The 13,992-nt window shown below is 62.0% G+C and overlaps 2 protein-coding genes across 2 annotated transcripts in view; both read right to left on the bottom strand.

The window, feature by feature from the left end:
* Nucleotides 1-213, bottom strand: part of LOC119096572 (exosome component 10) — a 10,740-nt gene extending 10,527 nt beyond the window's left edge. The window contains exon 1 of the mRNA XM_037219476.1: nt 197-213. Coding sequence (XP_037075371.1) covers nt 197-213 — 17 coding nt within the window. The remainder of the gene's footprint in view (nt 1-196) is intronic.
* Nucleotides 214-1,858: 1,645 nt separating this feature from the next.
* The window catches only part of LOC119096573 (serine/threonine-protein kinase mTOR), a gene marked incomplete at its 3' end in the record, with an annotated part of 35,680 nt that continues 23,546 nt past the window's right edge, over nt 1,859-13,992 (bottom strand). Inside the window, exons 33-46 of the mRNA XM_037219477.1 lie at nt 11,742-11,889; nt 11,290-11,484; nt 10,737-10,835; nt 10,185-10,307; nt 9,664-9,846; nt 8,103-8,258; nt 7,423-7,576; nt 5,849-5,991; nt 5,378-5,518; nt 4,874-5,079; nt 4,256-4,403; nt 3,449-3,595; nt 2,489-2,618; nt 1,859-1,884 (exon numbers count right to left, since the gene is read on the bottom strand). Of these exons, the coding sequence (XP_037075372.1) occupies nt 1,859-1,884; nt 2,489-2,618; nt 3,449-3,595; nt 4,256-4,403; nt 4,874-5,079; nt 5,378-5,518; nt 5,849-5,991; nt 7,423-7,576; nt 8,103-8,258; nt 9,664-9,846; nt 10,185-10,307; nt 10,737-10,835; nt 11,290-11,484; nt 11,742-11,889 (1,999 nt within the window). The remainder of the gene's footprint in view (nt 1,885-2,488; nt 2,619-3,448; nt 3,596-4,255; nt 4,404-4,873; nt 5,080-5,377; nt 5,519-5,848; nt 5,992-7,422; nt 7,577-8,102; nt 8,259-9,663; nt 9,847-10,184; nt 10,308-10,736; nt 10,836-11,289; nt 11,485-11,741; nt 11,890-13,992) is intronic.

Here is a 13,992-nt window from a genome sequence, read left to right on the forward strand (position 1 = left end):
GTGCGCGATAACTTGCGGGAGCACCCCCATTGCCTGACAATATACCATACTTATAGGGTCGTTGGCGAGGACCACTTTCGCGTCCACAGTGTTCAACATCAGTCACCGTGATCAATGGCATATTTAGCATGCGGTCTCACTGACAATACCGGTTGGCAACGATATATTCGAAAAATCCGGGACTTGCGAGCCTAACCCATACTCAATAAGCATTTGTCCCCCAAAAACATAGGGTTTGGTGACCTCGAACAGCGAATGGTTCGGATCACCTTACTGAACCTTCGAGATCTGCCTACACCGAAGTGGCATCGAATGAAGTACATCACAGACATCCAATCGAAATCAATCTATTTACGAGTACCCATGATTGCAAATAAAACAACTCAGAATCAGGAAGGATTCAACAAGCCAAACTGTTTCTCAAAAGGCATACAAAAGACACGAAGCACAGGATATTCTCACACAAAAGCTCTGCACAATACGAACGCGCAGCCTGACAGCATGCGACTCATTTGCTTATCGACAGATGGCGATCCACCAGCCTGCACGCTCGACGCAGCAGAACCCCCACATGTCATCGCTCACAACACAGGTCGCATGCCCATTTCACCCGCCCAATCGCTCGATAAAACGACTTCGAAACCGCGTGCCCACCTTCCCACATCCGGCGCATACACTTACGCATCAACATCCCCGCTGGTAACATATGCGTGTCCCGACGCAAGCTGCACTGTCAGCACGTGGGCAACACGGCGCGCCGCGAATCACCGCGCCCTAAGGCGGCTTCGCGGCCGGCTGCCCGCGGGCCCCCACCCGCCTGGGTCCCGCTCTGCCTGACGCCCACGCATCTCCCTCCCACCCACGGTCTCCGGCCCCCGGTCTCCGATCTCCGATCCCCGGTCTCCGATCCCCGGTCTCCGGTTTCCGGTCCCCGGCCTCCGGTCTCCGATCTCCGATCCCCGGTCTCCGATCTCCGATCCCCGGTCTCCGGTCTCCGGTCTCCGATCCCCGGTCTCCGGTCTCCGATCCCCGGTCTCCGGTTTCCGGTCCCCGATCTCCGGTCTCCGATCTCCGATCCCCGGTCTCCGGTCTCCGGTATCTGCCACCTTGACATGACGGGGCGTTGGTTGGCGCAGCGGTCCACGCCGGCGGCAGCAGCGGCAGCGGCAGCAGCAGCAGCAGCAGCGGAGCCGGCAGCGACAGCTGCGGATACACGCCCGGCCCCGCCACTGGAACTTCGGGCCGCCCGGGCCGCGCTACCAGAACGAGCACCTGCGGCGAAAGCGGACACGCTCAAACGGAGGCCACACTGACACGGCCGTCTGCAGAGCCGGCGTGACCAGGTCAGGCCAGGTCAGATCATGACCCGGCCCGGGGCACTGGCGGTCATCCGGCGTCCGATGCAACACTGGCAGCAGTCGGTCACCAGGCCGGGCATCACTGGCAATGGCTACATTCGACACGTGACAGGCGAAGCTCGCTCATGACGACTCAGCACTGGCAGTGGTTACTCACTGATGCGAAGTACTGACGGAGGTCATCTCCAGACGATCAATCACTGACCGAGGCAGCCCACCATCCGACGCAGAAAGGACGAAGCCCACGCCCTGGCAACAGCGCAAATCCCACGCCCCAGCCGTGCGTCCTTGGCACAGGTCACGCAACATAACCAGCAGCAGTGTCGGCCCGCACTCACCATCCGATGTAGCACTGGCAGAGGTTCTCGTGCGAAGCGGCCAGCTGGATCAGCCGGTCCACCTGGTCCCGCACCGAGAGCGGCACGTCGTTGCCGAAGTCGGTGCCGGTCAGCTTGTCGCGGACGCGCTGGATGATCTGCACGGCCTTCTTGTTCTGGTGCCTCCGGCACCACGGCGTCGCCGTCGCCTGCAGCGGTCGGCGGGTGCCGGGTCAGGCCACCGATTGGGTCAGCTTGGGTTGCCGATCAGGTCAGCTTAGGTCAACGCTCAGGTTAGCTTAGGTCGCCGCTCAGGGTCAACTAAGGTCACCGCTCAGGTCAACTTAGGTCACCACTCAGGTCAGCTTAGGTCGCCCGCTCAGGTCAGCTTAGGTCGCCACTCAGGTCAGCTTAGATCGCCACTCAGGTCAGCGGTCAGCTTAGGTCGCCACTCAGGTCAGCTTAGGTCGCCGCTCAGGTCAACGCAGGTCACAAACTCAGGTCAGCTTAGGTCACCACTCGGGTTAGCTCAGGCCATCACGGCTAGCGGCTCCAGCACGGGCGGAGTGCAAGGGCTGGCGTTTGAAGCCGCAGAAACAAACCAACCACGCTCAAGACAGGTGAGATCCTTTCGGTCCGCTTCAGACCAGCTATCCGACGCGACCCACAAGACCACGACCCTAGCCTTCACATTTTGACACTTCAAAGTCGACACGGCTGTCAAAAGCCGCTCCCCGGCCGTCTGGCTGCCGCTCCCCAGCCACCCCGGAGGCGGCGAGCGGCGCGGCGGGGCCGGGCCGCAGTCCGCCGTACCGATGCGCTGCTGACCCTCGATGCTGCTGTTGTGGCGGCTGCGCATGGGCGGACTGCTGGCCAGGCCGGGCTCCAGCTCCGCACTGCCCTCCGCCGTCGGACCGCCGGCCGGCAGCGGGCGGCGCACCTGCTGCGGACACGGACAAGAACCGGGTCAGGAGCGGTCATGGATCGGGGCCGGGTCAGGGGCGGTCACGGACCGGGGCCGGGTCAGGGTCGGTCACGGACCGGGCCCGGTCAGGGGGTGGGCATGGATCGGGGGCCGGGGTCAGGGGCGGTCACGGACCGGACCCGGTCAGGGGACGGTCGAGGATCGGGGCCGGGTCAGGGGGTGGGCATGGATCGGGGCCGGGTCAGGGGCGGTCAGGGGCGGTCAGGGGCGGCCACGGACCGGGCCCGGTCAGCGGGCGGTCACAGACCGGGGCCGGGTCAGGGTCGGTCACGGACCGGGCCCGGTCAGGGGACGGTCACGGATCGGGGCCGGGTCTGCCACAGACTGCCAAAGTACATGGCATATGGTCAATGAGACACAAGGAAAGACGACGCCACACCACACCACCATTCTGCCATCAACTGGCATGACCCATGACACCCAATACATAAACTGAGAAGGCCCATAGCCTCACACAACAGCGCCACCTTCCCCTGCCTCTCCAGACCGCCCCCTAACACAGACGAGCCACGGCGGGACGGGGTGCGTCTCACACACAACAGAGCAGGGCAGGCGTCCCTGAGCGCGGCATCGTGCGTGGCCAAGGCCGGGGCGGCAGCAGGGAGCCACAGGCGGCAGGAGGCGGCCCCGGGCGGTGGGGAGGGGGGGGGGGGCGTCAGTCCCAGGCAGTGGCAGGGAGCCGCGGGCGGCAGAGAGCACCCAGGGAGGCGGCAGGCAGCCCCAGGCGGCGACAGGCAGCCCCAGGCGGCGACAGGCAGCCCCAGGGCGGCGGCAGGCGCCACGCTCACCGTCCGGGGGCTGTCCACCAGACGCCAGTTCAGCAGCGGGTCATACACGAACGCCTCCAGCACCGCCATCAGGCTGTCCTTGTTCTTCCGCAGCACCGTCATCACCGACTCGCAGGTCATCCGGTAGGTGCCCTCGATGCCGGTCACCTGAGGGCCAGGGAGGGTCATCACCGACTCGCAGGTCATCCGGCAGGTGCCCTCAATACCGGTCACCTGAGGGTCAGGGCGGGCTATCACCGACTCGCAGGTCATCCGGTACATGACCTTATGCTCTGGTCACCAACAGGTTGACACGGTTATATCGTGGTCGCTCTCTATGCAGGCCATCTGGACGTCATCGTAGCGCTAACGTATCGTATCGTATCGAAGCTCAGCGCTAGTGAATCTGCCATAACCAGCTACCGTCAGCCTCCCGAGCCATACGCACCACATTCCATTCCATTCCATTCCACTCCGATCGGCACGCCGAGAGCTCAGCCATCACATACCGATCGCATGTCCAAGTCAGGTCTGAATCTGCCGCGATGAAATGTTCGCAGAGCACGACCCCGAAATGGGGGCATGGGGTACATAGTGCGAGGGGTGCGTCCGGACCATCTTACCTCTACGGCAGGGCCACCGAGGGGGTGCGTCCGGACCATCTTACCTCTAAGGCACGGCCACCGAGGGGGTGCGTCCGGACCATCTTACCTCTAAGGCACGGCCACCGAGGGGGTGCGTCCGGACCATCTTACCTCTAAGGCAGGGCCACCCCCTGTCCCGTGCTGCGGGGTACAGGGAGCAGCGATGACGGTCGGGCCAGCTCACCTCCATGGCGTTCACCAACATCCTGGTCAGACGGAACGGAATCTTCTCGGGGAACTTCTCGCGGGTCATGGCCACCTCGAAACAGTCGCCGAAGTCGATGTGCAGGATCTTGCCACTCATCCGGTCCAGCATCAGGTTGGACGGATGCCTGTAGAGAGGCGAGCTCAGAATAACCCAGCACTTCGGGTCAGGTCAGCATGGCATCTCGTCAGCTTAGTTCAAAAGATTATTCACGGTGATTTAACCTGGAGTTTCTCGACCACGGCTGCGCGGCGCTGTTCGCACGGCTTGGACCGCGCGCCGAGCGTTCATCTGACGTCCACAGACACAGCGAGACTAGACCTGAACAGTCCGGCAATCATCGTCTCATCGCATTCGCACGCCTCTCTCCTAAGCCGGTCTAAAACTCATCTTAACATCTGAGAACAACTATTCAGTTGTTTCACTTGTCGTCAGTTACCCTTCCACTTCGGCTTGCAAAACCACCCTCTGCTCTTATACCAGTGACAAATCACCACTCCTTTAATCCCCCTCCGCTCTCCCAGCAGCGCCGCCTTTCCGTTCCTCAACCACCCGCCGCCGCCCCCTTCCTCGTCCTCCCCCCCCCCGCGTCCTCACCGGTCGCCCAGACCGAGCACGTAGCCGACCATGCTCATGACGGCCAGCGAGCGGGTGAAGTTGGCGCGCCGGTCGAACCAGTCCTCGGAGGAGGGCGACTTCAGCCACAGCAGGCGCGCCAGGTCGTCGCCCTTAGTCGTCTCGAGCGCGTGCTCGAACACCTCCACCTTCTGCATCAGCGTCAGGTGCTCATACTCGGGCGCCATCTGTAGGCGGGAGGGGCGCCGTCAACGAGGCGGAGCTGGGCACGCCCCCATCTCGGCTCGGCAACAACGACGGGTGTGGATGGAGAGGAGCCCAGTCAGTAGCTTGAGACCACAAAATAACGCGCTACGTGTGCAATTAAGTATGCTGGTCACCAAAGCGAGCCCCGGACTTAACCAGGCCGCGTCACGCGTTGATGTGGACCGACCTCAGCGGCCGTTACCTCCCCAGGAGCGCCTCCGCGCGCGCCGCCGCCGCTCCGTGAACGTCAGCAGCCCGGGCCGGCCGGCCGGCACTCACCCGCAGCATGATCTTGTGCTCGATGTTGAGCATGATCTTCTTCTTGTCGCGGTGGTCGCGGATGAGCGTGTGGAGCGTATCCGAGTGCGGCACCCAGCCGATCAGGCCGCTGTTGGTGCTCAGAGGCACCACAGCGAACCGCTGCCAGGGGAGGCGGCGGGCCGTCAGCTCGGACGGCGGGCCAGGGGACGGTCTCTGTCGCGGCCAGACGGTCGGAGCGCCGAGGCCCACAGAGACGACGACAGGCGGAGGCAGGCAGCCAGCGACCACCAGACAGTAACAGCTATAACGTCAGAACGGGTCGGCCACAGGAACAGCGGCACCGATAAAAACACAACACCTCCGTTCATGTATACCGATTTTGTATAGCATGACATGACACGGGGCACGAACCGGGTCTCAAAAGCCTGCCGGCGCCGCCTCACGTTCCCAGCGAGCGCGGAAGACACACGGCAGCATCAGCCGGCCCACCTGTATGGCCAAGTTGCGTCGCATGGTCTCCGGGTTGGTCTTCAGCAGCGTGTTCACCAGTCCGAACAGCTGCATGACGCGCTCGTCCTGACGCAGGTCCTCGTGGCCCTTCACCAGGAACGTGTAGTCGCGGCCGTCGCTGCCTGCGCGCGGCCGGAGCGGGCCGAGTCAGAGCCCGAGAGGCGCGGTGTCGGCGCAGCACGAGCCACGCCGCCGCGGCCTGAGCAGGCCGAGACAGAGGCCGAGAGGCGCGGTGTCGGCGCCGCACGAACCACGCCGGCCGCGGTCAGAGCGGGCCGAGACAGAGGCCGAGAGGCACGGTGTCAGCGCAGCACGAGCCACGCCGCCGCGGTCAGAGCGGGCCGAGACAGAGGCCGAGAGGTGCGGTGTCAGCGCAGCACGAGCCACGCCAGCCGCGGTCAGAGCGGGCCGAGACAGAGGCCGAGAGGCACGGTGTCAGCGCAGCACGAGCCACGCCAGCCGCGGTCAGAGCGGGCCGAGACAGAGGCCGAGAGGCACGGTGTCGGCGCAGCACGAGCCACGCCAGCCGCGGTCAGAGCGGGCCGAGACAGAGGCCGAGAGGTGCGGTGTCAGCGCAGCACGAGCCACGCCGGCCGCGGTCAGAGCGGGCCGAGTCAGAGGCCGAGAGGCACGGTGTCAGCGCAGCACGAGCCACGCCGGCCGCGGCACACCTGGCACGGAGACGGCCAGAGCGGCCGCGACCAGCCACACCAAGCGCGCCGCGCACGAGACGCACAGCACCCCTGGCTGACACACTGTACTGGGGGCACACTGCAACACAAGGACAGGTACACTGCACTGCGGACTAAACAGCGTCAGGCTTGTTGTCAGGTAGTTAACGTCTGTCCACGCCCCAGATGGATGGTCACATGCTGTAGAAGGGAGCATTGCCCTGACTACAGCATGTTCTTTATAAATCAATTACCATTTATACGCGGCGAATGTCTCCAAACCCGTCTGTCAAACACTCAAACGCAACTTAGAGCAGATCTGGACAAAAGCGGAGCTTTCGGCACTGGGAGTAACCTATATACACGGTGGGACACCATTCAGGTCCAACACATGCACAGAACCAAAACACAAACCACTTGATTTCAAAGCAGCCTGGACCACGCGCGACCAATGCCGGCCAACCCGCCGCTAACGGGAATGTTTCACATTTGAAGCTATTGAGGCAGGCGTCAAATATGACGAAATAAGCCCAATTATAGCTATTGGTACACTTTTATGTGAAAAAGGCTGCTCTACACAACACAATGCCTGTTTAGCAAATACGCTCCTTAACATGTCGTTGTTTGATCACGTCATCATACCTTGCTTGTTGAGAGGTTTAGATGTTAAGAAGGGCAGGGCTGTAAACTGCACCGAAAAATCTTCGAGAGGGATATTCCAGTTCCAACCACCATACAAATGAGGACCACTCCCTTTAACCGGCCATCACCGCAGAGCTGGTCCCGAGTGCCGGGCTCAGTACAACACCGGCACCGCAAGCGAGCGCCGGCCGCCGCCCGAGCCCGCAGGGACCCGCACGCCAGCCGGCCGACCGACCTCACCTCTCATGGTGACCTTGCGGGGCCGCTGCTTGGTGCTGAACACGGTCAGGCTGGACTTGACCTTGGCGATGCGGATGATAGGCCGGTGGGGCACGTAGCTGCCGGGGATGGCCAGTTCCAGGTCCCGGGCGTTCATCAGCGCCGGCGACACGTACTGACGTCAGAGCGCGCGCGTCAGACGGTGACGGGACAGGAGCCGAGCGCCGGCTGGGCGGGGGAGGGGCACACCGGAAAAGGCGGCTCGTTTGAAAAGAACGCGCGACGAGTGCCGTCGCGAAGCCAAGTTACGAAACGCCGGCGACTAGGGCGGTCACGCCCGTCGGCCGTACCTGGGCCCTCCTGATGTCAACTCGAGTCGTTACCACTTGAGCTATTGCAAGACACGCACTGTACACGCACGCCCGAGCATCAGGCGTGTCTCATCAGACTCAAAGCGTATCAGATCATCACCAGCTCCGGCATGTCCCGAGCCCTAGACCGCATTCAGCGACGCAGAACGCACGCACACGCACCGAGGTCACACACACACGCACGCTAAAACCCGGGGACGCACGCACACACATGCGCGCACGCACGCACGCACGCACCCACACCCACACACATAGCCGCGCGATCCTGCCGACAGCGGCGGATGGCGGGTGGCGGGTGGTGGGTGGCTGGTGGCGGCGCCGGCCACTAACCGGCAGCTCCAGGTTGGTGATGAGTGGTAACTGGCGGGAGATGCGTCGGAACACCTGGTAGTAGCGGTTCCAGGCCAGGTTCAGCTCGCGCTCGTTGCCCGTGCGCTTGTAGCGCCGACACAGATCGTACGCGTCCTGCAGGTCCTGGCCGTACGCCTGGAGTGGGGCACCAGAGGCCAGGGGCCAGTCAGTCACCGGGAGAGGGTCACCTCAGGTCAGCTATCGGAGCGAGTCACCAAGGGTCTGTCATCCCCAGGGGGTCCAACCAGGGTCAACCCAGGGTCAGTCAGTCACCCCGAGCGGGTCGTTCGAGGTCAGCCAATCGCCAGGAAAGGGTTACCAGAGGTCATTCAGTCACCAGTCACCAGGCCAGACGACGAAGCAAGTCATCAAAGGTAAGTCAGTCCACGCGGGCCATCAGGCGTCAGTCATCTAGAGCGGGTCACCAGAGGGCGTTCCCCAGCCCAGGTCACCAGAGGTCACCCACTCGGATCAGGTCACCGGACGTCAGTCAACCAGAGCGGGTCAACAGAGCTCAGACACCCACAGCACAACTGCTGTCGACCCAGCTCAGACGCATTCACACAACAGGAGTATTGCATGATCTGTCCGTCCCCCCCCCCCCCCCCCCCCCCCACCGCCTCGCCTCTCTTTCGTTTCATCTGTCCACTCAGCTGCTCCGCACATATACAGGCCCTTGAAGGAACGTGACAACATTTATCATTTGCGTGTTCTACGGCCTAGCGAAATCGCTCGCTCCTTTCTCCCGTCTGTCCCGGTTGCTCCCTCTCCCCCTGTCCCGGCTCTGTCCCTCTGTCGCGGCTGTCAGCCTCTCTCCCTGTCCCGGCTGCCAGCCTCTCCCCCTGTCCCGGCTGCCAGCCTCTCCCCCTGTCCCGGCTGCCAGCCTCTCCCCCTGTCCCGGCTGCCAACCTCTCCCCTGTCCCGGCTGCCAGCCTCTCCCCCTGTCCCGGCTGCCAGCCTCTCCCCCTGTCCCGGCTGCCAGCCTCTCCCCTGTCCCGGCTGCCGGCCTCTCCCCCTATCCCGGCTGCCGGCCTCTCCCCCTATCCCGGCTGCCAGCCTCTCCCCCTGTCCCGGCTGCCGGCCTCTCCCCCTATCCCGGCTGCCAGCCTCTCCCTCTGTCCCGGCTGCCAGCCTCTCCCCCTATCCCGGCTGCCGGCCTCTCCCCCTATCCCGGCTGCCAGCCTCTCCCCCTGTCCCGGCTGCCGGCCTCTCCCCCTATCCCGGCTGCCAGCCTCTCCCTCTGTCCCGGCTGCCAGCCTCTTCCCCTATCCCGGCTGCCGGCCTCTCCCCCTATCCCGGCTGCCGGCCTCTCCCCCTATCCCGGCTGCCAGCCTCTCCCTCTGTCCCGGCTGCCAGCCTCTTCCCCTATCCCGGCTGCCAGCCTCTCCCCCTGCCCCTGCTGCCAGCCTCTCCCTCTGTTCCGGCTGCCAGCCTCTCCCCCTGTCCCTGCTGCCAGCCTCCCCCTCTGTCCCGGCTGCCAGCTTCTCCCCCTATCCCGACCGTATCCAGTCGCGCCAGCATGGCAGCCGCTCCGACTGACCTGCGTGAAGCTCTTCTCCTTGAGCGTCTCCGGTCCGCGGTCCATCATGGCGTGCAGCGGCTCCAGCACGGCGAACATGGCCGGGATGTTGCGCTCGCTGAAGAAGAGGCGCGACGCCTCCTCCAGGCCCTCGTGCCACCGGTTGTCCCAGAGGATGGCCACGCGGATCAGCTCGTCGGACACCTGGCGGCCGGGCCGGGCGCGGAGGGGCGTCAGCGGCCAGCCCACGCTGGTGGGTGCGGCGGAACCCGCGGACGGCACCGCTCCAGATGGCGCTCCGATCGTACACAACACGCTTCTCTGACGGGGGCGGGCGGTCAGCTGACTGGAGAGGGTGTGGATACGTGCGTGCGTGATTGTGTGTATAATTGCATCAATACATGCACTAATGTATGCAAGCAGATCTGCACATACGCGTGCGCGCGTACGTGCGTGTGTATGTGTGTATGACGGAGCACGTGTCCGGACTTGCTGCTCACAGAGCGCAGCATCAATCCGACTCCGGAGTCGGACAAACTCACCAGGAACTCCTGCTGGACGAGCGTCTCCGAGTGTTCGCGCATGTTCTTGAGGATCTTCTGGGCCGCCTTCTCGCGAGCCGGCACCGACGACTTCTTGGCCACCGTCAGGGGGTACACCAGAGCCTGACATGGCGTAACACGACACTCAGACGACAGGCGAGCAAACAGGAGCTGACGACAAGCGGCTCTCATGTCTTCCGACAGTGGCGGCTGTTATATGGCTCTTGCCACTCCCATCTTACCGAACATGTCTATATTCGAGCACGCGCGACGTTATCAGTTGGACTGGCACGCAAAACACCACACCATTCCAAGACCAAAGACTACGCTCGCTTCAACGACCAGTAAAAGCTACAGCGGCAGAGAACAGCGGCCAACGAAACCCACTGGCAGCACTTCCAGCCTGCCTTTGATGCGGCCGCTGCGCAGTCCCGCCGGCCTGCTCAGCGGATCAGCCGGGGCCTCATCCAGCCGGGCTTCGGCCGGCCGGGGGTCGGTGGTTCTGACCTGACCTATGGTCATGGGTCACGGGCCGGGGGCGGCTCCACTGACCTGGGGGTGTGTCTTGCCGACCTCGGTGAGCAGGGACGAGATGAGGCGGGCGATCAGGGGCCGGGGTGTGTCGATGCGGGCGATCAGCTGAGGAATGACCTGCCGATACACCACACACGTCACACGACCGGCAGGTGACGTCACACCACGGCCCCACAGTCCGATCACGCTCACACAGTCGGCCGATACTCTGTCGGATATAGACAGGGCCAATAATCGCTCGAACAGGTAAGGTCATATGACATGTGTCGCCACATACACGGGTGACATCACACATGTACAGGTAACGTCACACAGCAAATAAGTGACGTCACACAGCAAATATGTGGCACTTCTGCACGCAGACAGTCGCTTAGCAGACAAAAACACCTTCTCCTTAACACGTCTACTCCGGTTCAGTACAGTCCACAGTCCCACGCAGCGGCCATATTGCAAAGCGCCCAGCCAGGCCGTGCCTGGCTGAGCGCTTTGCACGGCCTACACGGCTTTACGGTCGTGTGGGCCCCGTGCCTGCACGGCCGCCGCACACTTCGACCGGCGGCGGCCGTCTCACCTGCAGCCAGTTGTCGATCTTGATCTTGCGCAGGCCGTCGGTGAGGGCGTCGTTGACCTCGGCCACCTGGCCGTACTCGAACCAGAGCGTGAGCAGGCGCAGCGTGTCCTGCAGACTGTTGTCCGTGTTGAGCGAGATGGAGCGCACGAAGCCCTGCACGGCCGGCACGACGAACGGCAGGTGGCGGCCCGCCCGCTGCCAGCGCCGGGAGGGGCGCGCGTGTCAGTCCCGATGTCGACCGCCGCTCGGCACCACGGCGCACCCGACACTGGACACGTCAGCAACTTAGCACGCATAGCCCGGCGCGTGAAGCGCATTCGGCGCCGTCCGCAGCTTCGACGCGGCCACCGCCGGTCGACGGCGCGGCGAGGGGTGGGGGGGGGGGACGAGGGGGAGGGGGCGAGAGGTCCGCCCACAAATGGAGACGGGAAGGGAAGCGGACGCGGACTCACGTCTGAGACGGCCTCGCCGGCGCCGGCGGCGGGCGAGGCGCCGGCCGACCGGCCCTTGAAGAATAGCACCGCCTGGAAGTTCATGAAGGCCCACGCGTGCCAGGCGCGGTACCAGGACGGGTCGTACTTGGTCGAGTACTGGTAGTACCTGCGGCGAGACGGCCCCCCGTTAGCGGGCGGCGCAGAGACGGGGGGGGGGAGGGGCAGTAGAGGGGGTGAGGTGCGCCTGTCGGGATGCCTGTCACTAGCGAGTGCTGGAGAGACACCCAGGCTAGCACAGGGCTGAGAGGCTGTGTGAGGATCATTTTGCTCTGCGAAGACAAAACGACCATGTCCCACTGTGTACCAGCGTGACCCGCGTGGTGCCGCCTCTGCGGGCCCGCATCAGGAGCAAACAAATGTCGCTAGCCTAGTCAACTGGCGAGTGATTGTAGCTTAAGTCTGCTTTTTCCTTAACAAAATCAGCCGACTCGAGACAACAGAAATCCGCCAAGGGCGGTGGCGACCATGAGGTAAACATGAAGCTGGAGGGCTGCTAAACATCGAAATCTTAGGAATATCTTATCCCCGCAATTTCGAGGGTAGCTGAGCACCGCAATTTTGGGAGCAGCTAACACCGCGTGACGCTACATTAGAAAGCGAACAATGACACTAGAAGTCAATTTGAAAAGTAACTGGAAACATCACAGTAAACATAAACACACGGACATTAAACAATGCAAGAGACGATTATCAAAAATCACCCATCTCCCATTTCTGGAGCAACCCTGCCCAAATGAGTGACACTACGTAACTAACATAAACAAAGTAGGATTCCCTGCAGTGTCAATTTGCGGAAGCCAAAGTTGCTGTGTAAGTTTACCCCCCCCCCCCCCCCCCTAGTAAAACGCATCATCCGAAAACAGGCAAAGCATGACAAAGGGGTCTTTGTACTTACCTTGTATTTAAATAAAAGCAATTTAAAATTCCGTGACAATGTGTGCTATTCTTGTTTTACTTTGAGATGCATTAAAGACGTATGCAACAGCAGGATCAGCCGTGTGTGTCTCTCGGACGAGCCCCATGTACCCAACGTTTCCGTGCCTCTAAGGCCATGCTTGGAGCCGCGTTCATGCGGTACACGTCACGTGCGGTACTGTGATGGGTGGAGCAGCTGAACCTCCGTCGTAGCCGGACACACGTGACGGCCGCTGAGCGCTGCCCCGAAAGGTATCCTAGGTGCGCCGTCAGCCCACGTGAAAGCCGTCCAAACAGTGCCACGCGGGCGACGACGAAAAACAACAACAACTAAGAACTGCGTCCATGTTGTAAGCCGTTGCTTCGTCACCTCTAACTCTTACAATAACTCATCGAGAACCACAGTAATTATACACGTAGATTGCCAGCCAACCGCTATCCATCGATTATTGTCTCCTCGCATACGATCATGGAAACTTCTCGCATTCGATGTATACTTTTACGGCTAAAAAATACAGATACTGAAACGCAAGTAAAACAAAACTGTTATCAATTCCTCGCTACAATGTCTGTGGGTAAGCAGCCATGGTCCCTAAATCTGAGCAGCATCTATGATACAAGGCCATTAACAATCTGCTTAACTTCACAATTAAGCACAAGATTGCATGTCTCCCAGCAACAGGGCTGGGGTTAACAATTTCGTGGTGCTAACTATTTCAGTAAATACATTTTTCCACGCCAGGATTGGCCGGAGATATCCCTGAATACCGCACCAACTGGGTGCCGTAAAAGGCTACGGTGGGGAAGTTGTCCGAAAAGACAAAAAGTTATTGCAGCAGCTTATCGCATTGTACGCTTGCACGCTCTCTGCCATTTTCACCTTTACGTGCTTGCATACACTACCAACCTAGGCAGTCCAGCCCCTCGTATAGGCATTCACATTAAATATCAATGCTGCCAAACGATCGGTCGGTGGTTTGACCGACGAACTGACGTGTGAAGGCGAAGCTTAACGGAAAATGTTTGGGTGTCAGCCTTAACCACGCCACCGTTCAGCTGCCTAATCCTCGCCGTTCCGTACACAACAGAGAACACCAGCAGAAAACAGCACCGTGCTGCTCTTGTCGCCGTTTCCCGTTGCCACCAGGACCACGTGGCCGTTAGTGGGTACCTCACACCCTCCTCCGCACGGGGACGTCCCCAGCCTCTCGCGTGACGCCAGCGCAGGCCGCGCCCGGCGGCTGATCGCGACCGCCGCCGTATCAAGTATCACTCCACCGCCGCCGTTCCAAGG

The sequence above is a fragment of the Pollicipes pollicipes genome, unplaced genomic scaffold (genome assembly GCF_011947565.3).
Source record: "Pollicipes pollicipes isolate AB1234 unplaced genomic scaffold, Ppol_2.1 Scaffold_4295;HRSCAF=5057_pilon_pilon_pilon, whole genome shotgun sequence".
NCBI lineage: Eukaryota > Metazoa > Arthropoda > Thecostraca > Pollicipedomorpha > Pollicipedidae > Pollicipes > Pollicipes pollicipes.